At 40.7% G+C, this 20,811-nt stretch overlaps 1 protein-coding gene across 1 annotated transcript in view; it reads right to left on the bottom strand.

Annotated features, from left to right (window-relative positions):
• The window catches only part of CPT1C (carnitine palmitoyltransferase 1C), a 43,266-nt gene extending 25,231 nt beyond the window's left edge, over window positions 1-18,035 (bottom strand). The window contains 5 exon segments of the mRNA XM_042476297.1: window position 1; window positions 3-149; window positions 8,410-8,518; window positions 10,776-10,898; window positions 17,536-18,035. The exon segment at window position 1 is cut by the window's left edge and continues 26 nt beyond it. Coding sequence (XP_042332231.1) covers window position 1; window positions 3-125 — 124 coding nt within the window. The 5' untranslated portion in view covers window positions 126-149; window positions 8,410-8,518; window positions 10,776-10,898; window positions 17,536-18,035.
• Between the last annotated feature and the right edge of the window lie 2,776 nt (window positions 18,036-20,811).

Here is a 20,811-nt window from a genome sequence, read left to right as displayed (position 1 = left end):
TTCTTCTTCCAGGATCTCACACCTGAGAGATAGATCTCCTTGAGAGCCACATGGCTCAGCTGAAGGTCGATCCCCTGTGGAGAGACGGTGAACTGGAATGCCACAGCCTGGTGAGCTTCAGCCATTTTAAGAGGATGCTAACTTGTTGGCTAAGGGGAAAGAGAAAAGGAGAAACACATTACATAAAACTGCACCTAATCCCTCTCCAAATTTTCCTTACTAGTTTACCTTGAGGAAAGCTTTATTTATTTCCATAATTTATATCCCACCTTTTGTCACCTGCTTAATTCTAGGTAGAACAAGGATGATGTGAAATTCAGAAGCAGCAAAACAACAAGAATAAAAATAATCTGAAAAGAAGAATGTGAAGTTTTTCTGGAGCAATAGATCCAGCATATACTATTAGCCTCTGAGGTAAGAAAACATACTCCTGTTTGGCAGTTCATTCATCCATCATATCTGAGCTTTCATATTTCTAAAATTAACAATTATCCAAAACACACTGCAGAAATAATCCAGTTTCAGACTGCTTTAACTGCCCTGGCTTGGTGCTAGGGAATCCTGGGAATTATTGTTGTTGTGTGCTTTCAAGCCATTTCTGACTTATGGCAGTCCTAAGTCGACCCTAGTGAAGGGTTTTCTTAGCAGGATTTGTTCAGAAGGAGGTTGCCATTGTCTTCCTCTGAGGTTGGGAGAGTATGACTTGTCCAAGGCCATCTAGTGAGTTTCTAGGGCTAAGCAAGATTCAAACCCTGGTCTTCAAGAGTCCAAGTTCAACACTGAAATCACCACATCACACTGGCTCTACTGATGTAGTTAGAGGTAGCAAAAATCAACCAGAAGTTAATTACCAACATCTGCCCTGGCAAATGTCTACATATCACCCTTCCTGAACCTGGTACCCACTCAATGTGTCTGACTACAACTTCATTCTATATCTGTCTAATAGAAGATCTTATTGCTTAGTTTTAACAGCTCTGTAGGTCCAATACAATTCAAATTATCTATTGATAGACACCTTCATCATCCACACTGTTCACAGTATATGCAAGACATATGATTCTCACATCAGGCAAGATAAACCCCAATATCCAGAAACTTCCTTTCCACAAGTGCTGGTTGTCACTCTGAAGGAGCAAATGCAGAAATCAGTTTCAAAGGAAACCTCCTCCTCACCTAAACATCCAGAATTCTCTCCCTCTGCAAATGTTAGTTTTTTGATGAGAGATCAACTGGAAGAATTAATTCCCAAGGAGGAGTTTGCTGTCCACATTAAAATTTACTACATACTTCCTGCCAGATGCAAGCATGGCTGCTATGACAACAGTCTCTTGTTGCCAGGCAATGAAAGGGAGTGGTAGAAGAGCTGGCATAGATGGGGAAAGAAAATACTTGGCTAGGTAATTTAAGAGTGTAATGAATTTGCAGTCCCTGGAATCTTTACAGTCTTTGCAGTTATGTGCAGCCCCTGGAATCTTCTCCCTTGTCAACGAAAGACTTCATTCCATTATCAGAAACCCCAGAACATTTAGGCTATTTGATCATCTAAAGCAGTGATTCCTAAACGTTGGTCCTCCAGATGTTTGGGGCTTCAGTTTCCAGAATTCCTAACTATTGGTGAAGCTGGCTGGAGCTTCTGGGAGCTGAAGTCCAAAACACCTGGAGGATCAAGGTTGGGAACCACTGACCAAGAGATTTAGTTAATAATTTTAAAAATACATTCAAAACCTGACTGCCATCTACCATCCAACCACTGAACATCACCATTCTCTACAGTATCTTTCCATGAACTGGTACTCTTCAGATGTGTTGAATCAGGACTCCCATCTTCCCCAGCTAACATTCTTCCGACCATCTCTATTATTCTCAGAAATACGCAGCAGCTATAAATGAGGAAGGAGAGCATTCTTTGAGACAGTGTTACCTGGCTCCCTTCCCTAGCTGTAAGTAGACTGTCCCCCAATCTCATGAGCAAAGTTCTACCATATTTTCACATTACAAAAGGTACACTGTGCTGACTTCATTGGCAATGACAATGTGAGGTCACAATATGATGTCTGGATGGTTTGAGTGAAGAGGACTGGACAATAAGGGTGACATAATGCACGCAAACTGAAAAGGAGGACACATATCCTACCCCACCAACCTACTGCAGAATGAGATAGGTGTCCTTTCTTTTTACAAGTATATTGGCCCCAGTCCAGCCATGTTTAAATCCAGGGGCTCACATTTAGAAAGAAACAGCCTTTCTCTTCAACAGGACTCAACCCCAATTTAAGAGCCACATTCAGCTCCAACGGTCACACTGAGCATATCAAGTTGTTTCAACACATAACTGTGGGTGCAAACTGGAGTAAAAAGTGAGATAAAATAAGAGAGACTAACGGTGCTATTGTATTTGAGAGGAGGCAATATGGCCTAACAGTCATATGAAGAATAGGGATAGTAGGCCTAATAGATAAGTGGGAAAGGAAACAGGCTGGTACAGGAAATGAGGTTCCACCATTAAGAGGAACTACTTGACAGTGAGAGCTGTTCGACAGTGGAACACACTCCCTCAGAGGGTGGTGGACTCTCCTTCTTTGCAGGTTTTTAAATAGAAGCTGGGTGTCTATCGGTTGGGCATGCTTTGATTGGGAGTTCCTGCATGGCAGGGGGTTGGACTAGATGGCCCTTGTGGTCCCTTCCAACTCTATGATTCTATGATTGGGAAGGGCAACGTTGAAGAGACCTAAAGAAAGATCCAAGGGAAAAGGAAACAGAGAGAAGGAAAGTATCAGGGGAGATCTTAAAGGAGAGAAATGTATGAATGGAGAAAATGGATCTTGCATGCTGGTGGGATGGAGTGAACCATGACTAGTGTTCCCAGAGTAAAATCTAGAGATTGCTCCTATACCTTGAATGGTTCTGTAGAAAAGGGAATTTCAGCACAGACATTTTATTGGTTAGCCAGGCCATTAACTGGACAAAATAAGATTGTTTACAAAATATGAAGACATATTTAACTTACAGACACAAAATACCCAACACAGATACACATACCAATTATATACAAAATATTTAATCATCAAGTCAATTTACATACTAGTGATAAAATCAAGAGACTCTGACTTTATTACCACCTCCCTTTCCTCCCCACTTTTACTGAGCTGAGTCATTCTGGCAATCTATCATAGCCCATTCCTTTTTAATCAGCTGAACTGCCATTAGAAAACTGGCCAAATCAAATATGACTCTTATGAGTCTAGCATGTCATGTTGTCTTCAGTTGCCTTTGTCCCATCTGGCCCCCTGCCAGCTATATATTTCTGTCTTGGGCTGTTATAGAGACACTGTATGTTCCAGGGTTTCCGCAGTCGGCTGTCCTTATTGACACCAACGTTCCTCCAAGGGAATTCCTCTGAATCTACCTAATGTAACTGCAGAGGAAAAAGTAATAACTTGCCTATCCTTCAGATGCAAATGTTTGTAATATATGATGGGACAGCACTCTTAATATCCAGTCTTCAATAAAGAGGGGATGCTCTTTGAACATTAATTTCACCCAACAATTCAGGGAAGTCTATATCCACGAGGCCTTGCTTCACAATCTCAATGGCGTTTTTCCTGCCTTGCAGTAATAAACTGAAATAAATTTCCATCTGAAAATCCAATCTTTGCTATTCCATTATCTGGAATGCTCAGTAACCCCATTTTAGACTTTTGGGCCCAATTTGAAGGATGGCCTGATCCAATAATATACTAGCATCTTATTAATTAAGTTAATGTTTATATATTGGCTTCTGCTTACAGGAACTATTTGGTAACTGGATATTATCCTTAATTATTGGTTTTAAGTCATGTAGCCCTTTGTACATGTCATGTTGTTTCCAAGGCGTGCTCAACACAGCAGCTACTCTACCACATTTACCTGATCAAAGTGCAGGCTCTACTAATTGGCCTACTTTGTCATAGTAAAAGTTTACTGCACCTTTAATTGCATGCCCTGCATTTTCTCTAGCTGATTTAACATGGGTTTTGAATCACCTTGATCTGGAAAAGATAATCCCTAGATATTTAAATTGCTTTACCTGAGCAATCTGATAGCTTTCATAGCTCATCTAAAATGTTTTTGATCTTTCCCAATAGCCAGCCATGACATGCATTTTATCACAGTGTATTATAATTAATAATTCAGATTTGCATTAATTGCAAACATCTCTTATTCCTCTTAAACCCATTTGTGATGAAAACATGAGAAGTATACTGTCAGCATAAAGCAGAAAACAGACAGATCTACCCTCCATATATATATATATATACACACATACATATACACACACTGGACTATAGGCAAGATTAGAAAAAGTGCTAGACATTATATGCATACAAATTAAACAACAGAGGGACCAGCAGACAGGTGTTATCTGGATACATGACAAGCAACACCTGCTGAAATTCCCTCTTCTACACAATCGTTAAAGGTACAGGAGGCATTTCCAGTTTTCAGTTTGGCGACCATAATCCTGGAACAGAAGATTAAACTAGTTATCTTCTATTACAGAATTAGGGTTGCCAGACTGAAAATCAGAAATGTGTTTACGTGCTGAGGATCAAGCCCCAACTATGCCTTGTATTCATGGTATCAGGAAGTTGCTTGTCTCACCACTTTGCTTTTCTGTATATGGGTTTTTGTTGGGGGGGGGAAGTGGGTACATTTGAGTGGTTTTGTGTTTTGAAGCTTAGAAACCACCTGTGTCTTTTACTCAAGTTTCTGGCCTTATCACTTTGTCCTTATCCGAAATACATGCATTTTGAACAGCCTCAAGTAGTATGGAAGTTGTTTTGTAAATGAGCATTTTCTTCATGGGAAAACCATTTTGTGGTGGCACAAAACATTGGGACCCTTCACTCTTATCCTACTACAATACCTGAAAAATATTCGACAAAATGCAAGTTTTGTTTTTAGCAGGTAAGATAACTAGGAATCCTGCCTCTGTATTCCTGCCTGATACTACAAATGCATCTATACTACACAGCTCTTGCAGTTTGATACCACTTTAATAGCCATAGCTCCACCCTGTGGAATGCTAGAAATTGTAGTTTGGTGATACTTAGAATTCTCAGCTAGAGAGCTCTAGTGCTATGGTTCAAGGAAGGGGACTAGAGCTTTTCAACAGAGAATACCAATTACCTCACCCAACAACAGATCCCATAGTTTCCATAGGATGGAGCCATGGAAGTTAATGTTCTATCAAACTGTTGTAATTGTGGAAAAATGGCTTTAAAGAACAACAGTACATTTAAGAAATGACCGATCGAGCTGTTTTTGTACAATGACTATTTGAAGTTAATGCTGTTTTTAATAGGACGCTTTAATTATTTTTAAATTTTTATTGTAGTTTTTCCCCCCAATTATATTTTGTTTTACTCTATGTTTTAAGCCAACTTTGGTCCCATTTTGAGAGAAAGGTAGAATATAAAATAAATAAATAAACAAACAAATCATGGAGTATATGAATGCATACAGTCATTAAAATACTCTTTGTTTTTCCTCATTCCCAGGAAACAGGGTGTGAACCCAAGTATTCTGGCTAGACCCCAACTAGGCAAAAGGTGATGCTCTTCAACCTAGATTTACACCCAGCAAAGGACTTGCACAACCTTGTTATTCTCAAGGTGTTCAGTTGCAAGAGCTAGAACAGCCTTTTTCAACCTGGTGCCTTTCAGATATAGCAACAGCAAGCACATTTCTATACTGCTTATCAATGCACTTAAGCACTCTCTAAGCAGTTTACAATGTGTAAGCCAATTGCCCCTAACAAGCTGGGTACTCATTTTAGTGACCTACAGAGGGATGCAAGGCTGAGTGGACCTTGGAGCCTCTGAGATTGAACTCACAACCTTGTTGCTGCAGTAACAGCATTTAACTGCTGTGCCACCAGGCTCCCTGTAATTAGTAGATCCAACTGACTACAACTTCCATCATCTCCCATCCAGCAAAGGGCCAAAAAGCAACCTTCCCCAACCTGGTGACCGCTAAATGCCTCAGACAATGAAATCTCATCATGCCTAGTTAGCATGGCCAACGAATGAGCTAGACAAAGACCATCTGAATATTTGGGGGGAGGGTATTCTGGTTCTGGGACACGGTAGCTTATGGTTAAGATGCCAACTCTGTTGACCGCAAGGTTGGCAGTTCGAGACCCGAGCACTGCATGATGGAATGAACTCCTGTCACTAGTCCCAGCTTCTGCCAAACTAGCAGTTTGAAAGCATGTAAAAGTGCTAGTAGAGAAATAGGTACCACTTTGGTGGGAAGGTAACAGTGCTCTGTGCAGCCATGATGGTCACATGACCATGGAGTCATCTTTGACATAACTGGCTTCCTTGGCTTATTAATGGAGATGAGCACCACCCCCTACAGTCGGACAGGACTAGACAACCAAGTCAAAGGGAAACCTTTACCTTTTTGCCTATTCTGGGTCTGCAAAAGATTGGAAAAGCAAGATTTGCTGGACTGCACTTCCCCAGCTGGGGCAAAACCAACAGCTTTGCCCTCAGTACCTATGACAACAGCCTTAGCATTTCTGACCTACTGCATCAGGCCCAATGATAGAATGGCAAGCAGGATCTATTGTCATCTTTCCTTCCTCTCAAAAAAATGCTGAAGGCTGGGGAACAGAGAGAATATCTAAAAAACAAGACAAAACAAAAGTAAAACACAAATGTAGACTCTCAGCCACTTGTTTTAAGTTCCTGAAATTTTTGGCAGTCAATGTGGCCCCCAAAGTGTCCTAGAGTCAGAAAACTAGACCCAGGACTCACCATTGTTGCCCACCCCTGCTGCAATATGATTATCTTTGGAAGCAGGTTCTTGGTTCAAATCTGTTGAACTAAGGATTCCTGAAGTCTATATGGACAAATTTCTCTCTCTTTCTCTGCCTCTGTGTCCCATTTCTATATACCAATGCTAATATAATCTCTTTCACACAGTTATTGTAATGATCAACAACTGCAATATCATTGACTGAAAACAATCTTGCCCTTTCCTAGACCTCATCCCCAAACAGAACAATGTAATCATGTATATGCCAATGCTCTCCACTTCAGAAGCAGCTGCATCTCAGCATTTGGTGTGAAAATTCTGAACACTTAGGAGTGGGGTGTTAATTGGTTAACGTCTGCTGCACACTGCCTGCCAAGGACCGGATGCAGCTGGGCTGGAAGAAAAAGGAAGAAACTGGAGGAGATTCCACCCCACTGCAGCATAAGCAAATATTTTTGCCTTGGGCTCAACCTGCAGCTCCAGCAAATGTAAAAATAGGGGCATTAAGTGTGCAAAAGCAAAACGAATTGAGCACAGAATCCAGAACAAATAAAATCCTGTCCTTCTAATCCTTCAAACAGAGGCAAGCAACTTCCCAGGCCTAAGAGTCATGTAGGACTCCACAGAATCCAGTACAGAGCACACTGTTGCTACCACATTTTTCACAGTCTATGATGCTAGAAGGTGTTCCATAGAACCTTGCAAGTTCACAGGGCAGAATAGCTACATCCGTTCCCAAAGTGGAAAGGGAGAAAGCCACCATGATGTGGTGATGTGGGGTGTAATTTGAGTTTCCCAGGGTGTTAACCCTTCTAAAGGGAAACAAAAATAAGCAAGTATAAAAGTCAAACCTTTCAGAATCTAGCTTTCACTAGCAGTACAGCAGAAGTTTGGGTCAAATTATATTTTAATATGCTTTCCTAAAAATAAAGACTAACTCAAAGACATGCAAAGGGAACAGCATCTTCACAGCTTACTACCTAAGCTGCCAGACATTTGTTCCTGAAGCCAGCAAAGTCCAAGGAAATATGGAAAACTACAGATAATTAAGACATTATGTGAAAATTAGTTAACAGATTTTGAAGGAGCTGGTGCATTTTTAAAATTGAAAAATGACATCCCACAGACACCTTTTACTTGCGACCACAGATATTCAGAGCCATGTACATTGTGGTTCTAAGACACATTGTTATGGCTGAAAGCCACACCTAACTTATACCTCTCCTTAATCTTTAGGCCCTCTGACCTCTTGCCTCTTCTGTCAGGACTTTGCCTCAGGATCATAAGGCTTGCTGGGGTTTAGAAAGCAGCAGTTGCCTATTTTGCAGGGGCTGCTGTCCACTGACAGCTGGTGCTGACCTGCCCAGACAATCTGATATCCAATTCTCGTGTTGAACTGGATTGTGAAGGTAAGGATTTCATTTAAGGTGGAGACTTCAAATTAATTCTATGTTATTCTGCTGCACAGGATTATTATGTAAAATGTCCCAGGTGCAATTTAGCAAAAAAGAGAAGGGGAGAAAAAAAGTACATGAAAATTGGTGTCAACCAAAACAGAGTTCTAATTTTGTTCAGCATTTTGAAGAAAGCAAAGAAGTAGACCTGTTTCCTTTGGGAAGGTCAGCTGCTTCTTGCTGTACTCCAAGAGGGCTTTTCTCTGGAGCTGAGCTACTACAGAAAGAGACAGCAAGCCGAATTACTCAGACCAGGCCTGCAGAATGGAAGGAAGAAATACACAAAGTATGGAGTGAATGACTCTCTCTCACACACACACACATAGCCTCTATTAAAATTCCCAAGGCCTCCACAGTGATGAGACAGGGAGAAACACTGATATCTAGGTGAAATGTCAAACCACAGTAACAAGATTTTACTAGCTTTTGCCTCCATGCCCCAAGAGCCATTATATCATTACGTATGATTAGAGAAAAGAGACTGGTTTGAACCCTTGAGTGAACATTTGGTACAGTAGAGCAGGATTCAACATCAACATCAGCCTTTCAAGATCTACTTTGTGTTAAGACTGCAACTGTGAGATCTAGAAATCAGAGCAGAGTGCAAGAAAGGAGAGCAAGCCAGAAGATAAATGTGAATCTAACTGGATCTTTCTCAGGTCCACATTCAGCCAACAAATTTGTGATCACTACCAAAATTTAAAAATCCAATCCTGTTTCTTCTCCCAACTGTTCTTTTTCAACACCCTAATTTGAAAGAAGGAGAATTTATGGTTATTGATAATGTCAAACAAAGGGGCAGCAGAAACTTTCTAATTTACTAGAGATCATTCAGAAATCTGCCAGTAGATCCTTTTCTACTTCTGCCCATCCCTGCAAGTAAAGCACATGGAGGGTGCTGTGCAAATCACAAGATTCAAACCAACAGAAACCCTTGATTTCCCCCTCCCTCAGTATTGTTTCCTCCTTCCTCAGTATTATTTAACATCAAACAATAATTGTACTTAACATTTGCATATTATTTTCATGGTTTCTAAACCTCTTCATGTGCATTTTCATAACTGTCATCCTTACAACAAATCCTGCAAAGTAAATCATTATTATCTTCCATCAAAGATTCTCCCTTAGGGAATCCTGTTCGCCAGAGCCACTTCATACAACCTGTTAGTCCACTGAATCCCATAGCTACAGTATGCATTATCTTTAACCCATTCTTCACTTTAGTGTAATCTCTGAATGCCAAAGGCAACCAGGAAATGGTTGTCTCATTACTATACATGTTACATTTAGCATCAACACAAACAGTGGAAAATTCTACAAATAGTCACTCTTGTCAAATTTGGGACAAAATGTGTCTAATTTGATTACTAGATTCCTCTGTCACCCCAAGTGCATATAGATTTGCTCTACTTTTGTGAATATGTTATGCAAGAATGGGAGTAAGAGAAGATGAAAACTTAAGATAGGGAACTGAGAAACAACCGCTTGCCTTAGTCACCAGAAACCTTGTTTGTGGTTGAAATTAATAAGGGGTCATTTTGTTTTCCTTTCCAAAGATATAAAAGCACAGAAACCTTTGGAGGCAATACACAAAGTTCAAAAAAAGTGTTTCTGTGGAATGTAGTTCTAACACCAGTAGTAAACTTCTTACCAGCAGTAGCTTCCTCTAAACCAGCAGCATGTCTCAATCACCTTGTTATTCTCATTTGTAATACAGTCCACCACCTTAACCATATCTTTAATGATGGGAAAGCATTAAGATGACTACAAATATCATTTTAACATGCAAATATAATTATGCTTATGTGTTAGCATACAGTATATTTGGAATAGGAGCAAAAGGCTCTCCAACGAGTTGACTTGCTCTCCCCAACAGAACAGCCATTTCCGTTGTTTTGGAGGAGACATATTCTTATGGAGGGATTTCATCTAGTCAAATAGACACTCTGGAATTCAGTAAACATCTGATCTTTTATGTGAGCTGCCTTGGGCCTCACTCTAAGAGAAAGGCAGCAGATAGATAGATAGATAGATAGATAGATAGATAGATAGATAGATAGAGATATAGATATATAGAACTGAACCAAAAGCCTCCCCAATTCTTTCAAATCAGAAAGTATGTTTCCTTTGGGCTATCTGCCCTTATTCCTCCCTCTCATGATGTCTATTTTCTTGGCTTGAAGATGAAAGAAATAAATGAATAGCTACAACACAAAGCCATTGCAAGAGACAAAATGGCAAAACCAGGAAGGAAATAAAGGCAAAGGCTAGGAAGAAAAGGACTGGGGTAGAGGTTTTCAGATACAGGACATAGAATTTCCTGGCAATACTGGCATTTTTTTAAAAAAATCTACCTATTTGCCACATGAAAATTCCATTAGGCAAACAACACACTTTTGCATTAATTTATTTAGACTTGTTAATCGAAAATCTGTGGAGGATAATTCAAAGATATATCCATGTTAGTCTGTAGAATCAGTATGTAGAGGGATTCAGTATGTAGAGATCTTGTACCTTTAAGATGAACTGAAAGAAAGAAGTTGGCAGCATGAGCTTTCACAGACTTCAGTCTACTTCCTCAGATGAATTTGGTGCCATACACACTCTATGTACCGTGGAGCAGAGATCTGATTTTAACTACAGTATGCACAAATGAAAGGAAAGGGGCAATTCACAATTTGCTTCTTCTAAAACATATGGATGTACATACTTATCTTATTTTTATCCTATAGAACAGCACCTGTACAAATTAAAAATAAGTGCTACAAAAGATGGCAACAAAAACTGTTATTTATAGCTTCACCCTTGCAATTCACACCTTAACTAGACTTCATGCTGTGTTCAAACAAGCTGAGAGTCTTAGCAAAACCCACTACTTCCCCACTCCTGTTTCCCCAAAACTCCTGCTGACCCTATTTCAACCTAAAACATGATGTGCTGTAATCAGAGTTTGGGTCTCAAAATAGGCCATGGTGGCGGGAGGATTCTGAGACATGTACCCCCACAGACACACACACGCACACAAATCTTCCAAGCTCTCCACATAGATTATCAAAGCATTTTTCTCAGGAATGCAACCACTCACCCCTTCAAGGCAGGAGGAAACAAACCAAAATACAAACAAGGACACCCATTAAGAATAGTTTTCCCTTCTTTTCAAGCTCTGGTTGCAAAATCTTAAACTTTTCACAGAACTCTGGAACCCCCATCCCTCCCTTTGTCCTACATGATTTAGAGACATCCTATAATTGTACAGTATCTCCTAATCTGGCTCCCACACATAAATGATACACACACACGAGCATCCCCACTACATCCTACTCTCCAAGTCTGTTCTAAAGAACTCCAAACTTCCAGAATTTCAGCTGTACTTGCTTTGATCCTCCAAACCCTAAATCACACCTCCCCAGTCTAACGCCAGTGGTGATGCTGAGCATAATGAGAGTTGCAATCCAAAAATTCTGAGAGGGCATCAGGGAAGAAGGATGCCTTTCATCTATTTTCATTCCTTTGGGCAGACAATTAATTCTGAAGAATCTTCAACTCATTCTACTAACATCCTCCAAGATTCCACCGACTTTCCCATCAAAATAATCTTCATCCCTATCACCTTTATATATCTTGGTTCGAGAGGTTATTCCTACCTAGGACTGGGTCCTCTCAGCACAGCTGAAAACTTCTACTGCATCCCCAGAACCTCTTCAAGGGAATGTGCCCTCAAAATCTTCCCTCTAAACTCCTCCTCCTTTTGAAACAAGTTGGACTTGTTTCCCTTGACAGGTCTGAGGCTTTAGATTTGGTATCTATTCAGTATACATGCACACAACCCGCACATGGAAGGGAGAGAGTGCAAGAGAGGAAAGGTGAAGGTGCCTCCAGGAAATAGAAGACAGGAGCATACTGGGCAAAACAGGATGTGAAATTACTAACCCTACTTTTGTACGATGATGATGATGAAAAGGCATTCTGCCTTCAGCCTCTCAAAGATACACAGAGTGATTCAAAAAGAATGGTGCAAAACCAAGAACCAAGACTTTTGCACTAATCTTTTTGAATCACCCTCCATTTGCTTTATCACTTTAATCAAATCACCTCTATTTAAAATCTCTTGGTTCACACGTGTGTGGGGGGTGTGTGTGTGTGTACGTGCCTTCATGTTGCCTGTGGATTTATGGTGCCCTATGAATTTCATAGGTTTCCTTAGACAAGGAATACTCAGAGGTACTTTTGTTAGTCCCTTCCTTTGAAATACAGCTTACAGCACTTGGTACTCCCTGGCCTGACACCCAAATACACACAAACACACCATTATTTCTTTTTACACTAAATGACCATTCTGGAACACTCAGGAACACTCACTACCTACAAATTGATGCTCAGCATGATCCTTACATAGCTACACCAAGGGCAAAGAACCTCTCAATCTCTACACTCCCACAATTTCTTAGAACAAGGTTGGGAGCAAATGCCTTGGGCACCATCCTGGCATACAGCAAGGTACAATTTTTTTTGGGGGGGGGATGCCCCAAATACATAGGAGAGCAATTTTGTCAGGTATTTAGTGTCCCCCTGACCAATTTAGGGCCAGATGAGGCCTTTTTTCAAACAGGAAATAAACCAGAAGTTTACTTCCCAATTTCTTCCTATTATTTTTTCTAAACACCTCTGCTGGACATAAAATAGCCCATAGGGTATAACATTGTGACAAAAATGTCCCTCACACTACCAAGAGGGCATTCTGTATTTTTTAAAGGATGGTGGTTTATAGGGGAAAGGCAGCCCTCCAAGGGGGCAATATAGCCTCCTGCCTCCCAAAGGTTGTCCATACCTGTCTTAGCGCTAGCTAGTCAGATGGGCTGATGGGTGTGCTAGAAAAAAAATTTGAAGGACCAAATGTTCCTTATTCCAGAATATAAGAAGGCCTAGATATGTAGTGGCTAAAGTGGGTGAAGAGCTGCAGCATGGTATGGGCCACTTTTCAAACCAAGCTGAGGCTGCAACATCCCATTTTTGGTAGGAAATCACAAATTTCCAAGAGGGTATCCCACAGAGTTTGGAGGAGGCTGGTGGTATTTTGAGGTAAACTTGTCACTCCAGAAAGTTTGGAAAGGAAGTTGACCTTTTGGGGGAATCTGTGGGCTCTGAAATTATCTAGGCAACCCTGTCCATCCCTGCATTAAAAGTGTCAGACTAGGGTCTTATCTGCACTGCAGAAATAGCGCAGTTTGACACTGCTTTATCTGCCATGGCTCAATGCTATGAAATCTTGTGAGTCATAGTTCTGTGAGCTATTTAGACTTCTCTGTCAGAGAACTCTGTGCCACAACAAATTACAAATCCCAGAATTCCATAGCATGGCAGTAAAAGTAGGGTCAAACTGCATTATTTCTACAGTGCAGATTAGACCTAGAACTCAGGAGATCCTGATCCAAATCTTCCACTGGAACCATTAAATTCACTGGGTTTCAAAACACACTGCAGAAATAATCCAGTCTGAGACCTCTTTAAGTGCCTGGCTCAATGCTAGGGAATTGAAGGGAACTGTAGCTTCGTGAGACATTTAACCTCTGTCAGAGAGCTCTGGTGCCATAAAAAACTACAATTCCCAGTATTCCCTAGCACTGAGTCAGGGCAGTTAAAAGGGCCTCAAAGTGGATTATTTCCGCAGTTTGTTTTAGACCTGGGTGATCTTGGATTGGCCACGTTCAGTCTGATTTAGGTGACAGCACTGTTATGAGGATAAAGAGAGCACATATGTCTGTCCCCTTGAGCTCACTAGAAGGAAAATAGCATATGTTGTAACTAATAAATAAAAAGACTCTTAAGTACCATCCTGCAGCCAACTCTACAATCATAGATGGTGCAAGGCTACCCATTTTGCTGTGCTGAATTTCTCAATGTTTTAGGAATCGGGTGTGCATCAATAAACCCATAATTTAAGTACTGTATGTGACACTCCAGGAAGAAAGTGTACTTCCCAAGGGAGCAGGACGTGCCACTGCAATTTATTATTTCAAGGGTTCTTTGGTAGAATAAGCCAGCACATCTCATGAGAATGTCTCACTCAATTAAGATTACTCTGCTTAATGCTAACTTAGGAGGATCCCTTTGACAGGAGTGAGGAAGGACCAACCCAGATGTTACACAGCTGGCAGGCATACTAGTCAAACACTCCAAAGTATACCTAACATAATTTGATTGATGGACAAGTATGAAAGCGGCATGCTTAACCTGTTCTTCTTCAGCTAGTTTTCTATTCTCTATTTTCCACACTGAAAAACAAGCTGTTTATTTTTATAACTAAAAATGTCATATGATTTACAACCATCTTCTGATAAACCTACCCATTTTTAACTTAATGAAACAACTTTTCAAGAAAAGAGAACTAGGAGCACACAATTAATTAAACATCGTGTTTTTCTGTTCCCCTTCCCCAGCCTCTACATTTCTGTAAAGTAGGGGGCAGATTTGTTGTTGTTGTGTGCCTTCAAGTCATTTCTGACTTATGGTTACCCTATCATGGATTTTCTTGGCAAAATTTGTTCAGAGGAGGATTGCCACTGGTTTCTCCTGAGGTTGAAAGTGTGTGACTTGCCCAAGGTCACCCAGTGGGTTTCATAGTTAAGCTGGGAATTGAACCCTGGTATCCAAAGTCATAGTCCAACATCCAAATCACTACACCATGCTGGCTCAGGACTGACTTACTTTAATTATTCATTGCTTTATTAGACTGTTATCTAATCTTTCATCCATCATGGAACACCAAGAAGTGAATGCATGCTTCCCAGGTATCTCCACCCAGGTTCTGATCAGACCCAAACTTAGTTTTAGGTGATGGCTAAAGCATGTACGCTCAGACCACTCCCTGGGGATCCAGTAGGTCAGGCAGCAAATATACCTTCCCTGATCTCTTTGAATTGAAAAGATTATTACACAAGATACAATACTTCATTTTGGGGATCAGGGAGAATTAAACAGGAAAAACTGTTCTATCGACCTTCCAGGCTCTGGGACCAGGCAATTAAATCTGCACCACTACTACCTCACTAAAACTCTTCCTCAATACAGCAGCAAGACAAGCAAAAATAGAAGAGACACAATACTTATAATTAATACTTACAATTAATATCTATTGAATTTGTTCACTCCCATCTTCCTCAAACTCTCCACCTTCCCCATCATCTCCCTATTGCCAACATAACATTGATCACTCCCTGTCCCGCCTGAGCAACCAGCACAGGCCTGCCTATAAATAGTATTCAATGTGATTATGCCCTTAGGGAGCCCACACAGCTAGTTGTACAGAGAACAATCCCTCTCAATCCTTCAGCCTGTATATGTATAACTGTCTCAAGCTACCACATACCTGTTCCACCTGTAAATTTCATTGGAACCTTCTAGGTGAGCCAGGCTGCCAACTGTAAGAAGATAAAACATACACCCCAAAAAGGGAGTCAGATTAAGAACCGTGCCTTAAGCAGCTCAAGTTAAGTCCACCAAAAGAAACCACCTTACCCCAGTGTAGGCAGTGGTGTCAAACTGCCCCCCAGCTGCTCCTACTAGCTTATACTCCCCTCTGACATCCTATGGAATCCCAGGATTTGTACTTCTGTGAAGCACCAGTACATTTTCACAGAAAACACTCAGGATCCTGCAAAACTACATAGGACAGAGCTACAGCACTTAAAGCAGTGTCAAATTTTCCCTCCTCCTCCCCACTCTGCAAAATCCCCAAATCCCTCATTCCCATCACCACCAAACTGTGAGACTCCCTTCAATCATTTCTCCAACAGACCCACTGACCTCCATACCCCAATCCACCCCTTCTATTATTATAACCCTAACCACTCCCTCCCTTAGTCCACCCATTCAATCACCAAAACTACCACCATGATCATTTTCATTTCTATTCCACCCTTTCCCCAAAACTTGGATTCAGAGAGGCTTGCAAGATTAAAGAACAGTGGCTCTGACCCCACACAGGTTTTTTATTCTCACTCACCTTCCTCTCTCAACCAGCAGGCCTTGACCCAACTCCTCCCCCCCCCACACACGCACCTACATTCAAATGTGCACCTCCCTCTCTGGGAACAACCAAAAGAAAACCACCCTAATAACAACATCAGGTACTAAACAAATAAAGTCTACAATGTGGAATCATAAGTGGTATTGTAATGTTACAAAAGCAAGACTGCAGTGCAACCACATCAAAGACTTATAACCATGTATATCCTTTACATATACAGGAACAAATGGCATGCATTGAATATAATATTGCAAAGATGTCCTGAGGTTTTTGCATCAAGATAGATTCTTAGAAAGCCATGAATTCCCCACTAATGAAAAGGGGGGGGGGGGAAATGGCCAAGTTCTTCAACACTAAACCTTCCATGAAGTAGATAAGAAGTCTTGATAGGACGAATTGTCGAATGGAGAGTAGGAGTAGAATGAAAAACACTCCCGGGAGGAGTATAGTCTTCGTTTCATCCTTGGGAGATTTCACCAGCTACTTAAATACAAACATTTATATGTAACAACCCATTTGTGGTACAGAGGAATAAATTCATATTCCAATCATAGAATGATAGAATTGGAAGAGACCACAAGGGTCATCCAGCCTAACCCCCGGCCATGCAGGAACTCTGAATCAAAGAACGCCAAACAGATGGCCATTGAACCTCTATGTCTAATTAAACTCTCTGTAAACCACTCTGACTCTGAGAGCCTTTCTGGATGAAGAGCGGGGTATAAACACAGTAATCAAACAAAATCCCCTGTGCGCACATACACATATCATATTATTATTATCATTACTGTATTATAATTATTTATATACCGCCCTTTTCCCAAAGCTGGCACTCAGAGCGGCTTACAACATTAGAAAACACCACCCAGTTAAAAAACAACATACAAAAACAGCATATGAAATCTTTTTGTTTAGGGGAGGGAGGGTATGATTGGGATATGTAACACTGTATGGCTTCTTTTAAAATGTCACCTCAGTTGTCTTTGAGATTTTTTTTAAAAAGGCTTTTATCATTATAATTATTAATTTATTACATTAAAAATTAAAAAACAAATCCAACACTAGAAACCCCAATTTGAAAGATTAAAATGCTCAAAATACATTTAAAAACAGATATGTATATTAAAACATATATATTCACATGTACATGATAATACATCAAGACAGATATAGATATAGATATAGATACACCTCCCTCTCCCTCTCTGGGTCCTCTAGGAAAACCCAGGGGTCCTACACAGCACTCACCTTGCTGCCTTGAGGGAGACCCCCAGCCAAGAGTATCCTGACCCACTTCTGGGGCTGAGCCATACAGACCCTGAGGCACAGCAGCCTGTCTCTCAGCCCCAGCATCCCTCCCAGCTATTCCTCCTCCTCCTCTTTCTCTCCATCCTCCACTTCTTTCTTTCTCTCCTCCTCCTTTAACTCCCTCTATTCTTTCTTTCCTAGGCCACCACCTTCTCTTCTACCAGCTTCCCCCCCTCCTTGCCTCCCTCTTTCCTTCTCTTCCTCTCCCTTTAACAATATTGCTCCCTAGATGGCCTTTAGCATCCCTCCTCAGCGCCATCTTGGCTGCCCAGGGAGTTTCCCACAATGCAACGCGCTCCATTCGCCATCTTTCTCTGTCATTCTAAAAGCAATGCCGGTTGAGGCTTCCTGCGCCCGCCCGCAGCGAATGTGGGTGTGTGGGCGGGAGGTTTTCCCTGGAGTCCTGTCAGGCCTCTCTCTCTGCAGCCTCACTCACAACAATAATCCCCACCAACCAAAACACACTGCAGAAATAATCCACTCTGAGGCCCTTTTAACCGCCCTGCCTCAGTGCTAGAGAACCCTGGGAATTGTAGTTTATTGTCTGACAGAGAAGGCTGGATTCCCTAGCGTTGAGCCAGGGCAGTTGAAGTGGTGTCAAACTGGATTGTTTCTGCAGTGTGTTTTGGAGATCAGATATTGCAGTCCAATCCACATTGTAATAAATATAATCCACTTTGAGGCCCCTTTAACTGCCCTGGCTCATTGCTAGGGAATCCTGGGAGTTGTAGTTTCTTGTGGCCCCAGAGCTCTTTCTTTTTAATAAATAATCTTTATTCAGAAATTCAAATTTTTTTTTTTAAAAAACCACACCCAAAAAGTCAAAACAAAACAACAACACAAAAACAAGTACAAACATAATTGACATACATGACTACTGGCTGTTAATCTGCTGTTTACTTTGTTTTTATTATATACTAGGAGTTTATCACACAAAGGAGATCAGGAGTTTATTCTGTAAATATCCTGGAAAAATCACGTAATTACGTGAAACAATTTCACAAGGCGTCATGCAAAACCCGCCATTAAAGCAGTCACAAAGAAGCATTAACACACATCTTTTTACTTTCGGGATTTCAGCGACAATGCATTTCTGATATCACTTTATTTGCACAGTTGTGTGTGATAATCGTTTGTGCAATTACTCGCCATTTTTACTTTATTTGCGGGATGCTTTAAATGTTCTTTAATCTCTCTTTAATGCCGAAATTATCCCCAGTGTGATAAACTCCCTAGTTAGTATTGTTTAAGGGACATTTTAATCATGTAATGTTGTTGTTTTAGATGCATGTTGTAGTCCTAAAGAAACCAACCCTACAAGGTAGATCAATGTTATTATTCCCCCCATATGATGGAATAGGAGAGGACTGAGTCTTGAGAGAGAATGATTTGATTAAGGCTCCTTCATGGAAAGTAGAGTTGTTATTAAACTGGAGATGTCCACGTTTGTTGCATAGCTACTATGCAACACCAGCTCTAAAAGATGATTTGTGTTTTTGACTACAGTATTCCTTTAATCCAGTTACTATAGGATGATTTGTGTTTTCAACTGTTCCTTTAATCTAGTGTCAAAGAATCAATCCAAATATTTTGGCTCTTCAGATGTTTTAGACTTCAAGTCCCATCAATCCCACTTAGCATGGCCAATGGCAAGGGTTTAAGGGAGCCAAAATCCACAACATTTGGAATGGGGTAATATAACAACAACAACGTTTATTTATAAAGTTTCCCCATTCTAAAATAATTTATGTTTGCTTGCCCACATGTGAACATATCCCATAGCAGGAATGATGGAGCCTACAGCAAAATGTAATTATAATGGGAGCAAAATCCATGTAATGGAGACAGGTGTTACAGGTTTGTTCCTACCTTAGAGTGAAATATTGAAGGATATGCCAGCGGGGCACTATTAATTTCTAAAATGAGAATGCAAAAGAAGACGAAGTGTCGGCTGGATACATCCTGACCTCAAAGATTGCCTTTCAGTCACAAAGTAGGTCAATAACATGTTACAACTAACTTAATGACCATACTCACTTCCTCAGGAAACCAAGAATTGTGCTCATAGTTCTATTGGTCTAACTCCCTGCAAAGTCATTATGTAGAGAGATCTTGCAGCACCTTTGAGTCCATACTCTTTACATACTGATTCTACAGACAAACACAGCTATATCTTTGAATCCCTGCAAAGTGTTCCTTTCTTTTGTGAGAAGTTGGGGCTAAGCATAGTTTTTTGTGTGTATGTATAAGCAAGGTGTTATGTGGTTGCCATATGGTGTTAAGTCTGCAGTCTAGTTGCTGCAGGCTAGAACTGGGGTGGTTAAGGTTCAAATTCCTATCTAGTCATGTAACATCACTACGGCTACATCTGCATGGAAGATATAATCCAGTTTGACACCACTTTAAGGAACGTAGCTCAATGCAATGGAATCCTGGGAATCAGTTCTCAGGATTCCATTACACTGAACCACGGCCATTAAAGTGATGTCAAACCGAATTATATCCCCCATGCAGATGCAACCCAAATCGCACGTAGCCCTACCTAACTAGGCTGTGGTGATGATGAAGAGGGGAGGGAATGAACTAAATAGTCAACTCCAAAATCCTTGGAGTAAGAACTGAAGTAAAATATAATTTTAAAATAAACTATTTTAAAGTTTAACTATAAATGTGAAAATAAATTGTGTCTTTGTTGAGTAACAAAATGCCACGCAAGAGAACATTTTCATTATTATCATCAACATGACCAGTATATTATTTAGGCATTTTATAAGCATTGGAATTAGTTCACTGTGAGCTCAGGGCCTTTTGGTCATCCAGCAGTTAAGTAGAACACTGAAGACCTCATTGCATTCTTCATTGGTCCAGAACACCCAAGGCTTGGGAAGGATTCTCATCAGGTTGCAGTAACTCATTAAGAATTGTATAATAATATAATTTTATAACTGTGAAATTGTATATTTTCATCTCTTCCAAGGTTGAGATCTCTCCCACATTTCCTTCCTAGGTTCACCATGACAGCAATGGGGCTCCGTCAGCTCCATCTAGAAGAGCATCATGAGCCCCAGCAAGAGACCCAAGATCTCTAAGATGGAGGAGAGCCAATAAACTGAAGCTCTGCATTGCTGGTTCTCATGAATTGCATAAGCAACCTATCCTGGATGGTGTTCCATTAACCCTGAAGGAACAGATAGAAAACTGGGGAATACTGCAAGA

This window comes from Sceloporus undulatus, chromosome 6, assembly GCF_019175285.1.
Source record: "Sceloporus undulatus isolate JIND9_A2432 ecotype Alabama chromosome 6, SceUnd_v1.1, whole genome shotgun sequence".
NCBI classification, from domain to species: Eukaryota; Metazoa; Chordata; class Lepidosauria; order Squamata; family Phrynosomatidae; genus Sceloporus; species Sceloporus undulatus.
Note: the sequence above shows the minus strand (reverse complement) of the source record. Positions and strands in the feature narration are given on the sequence as shown.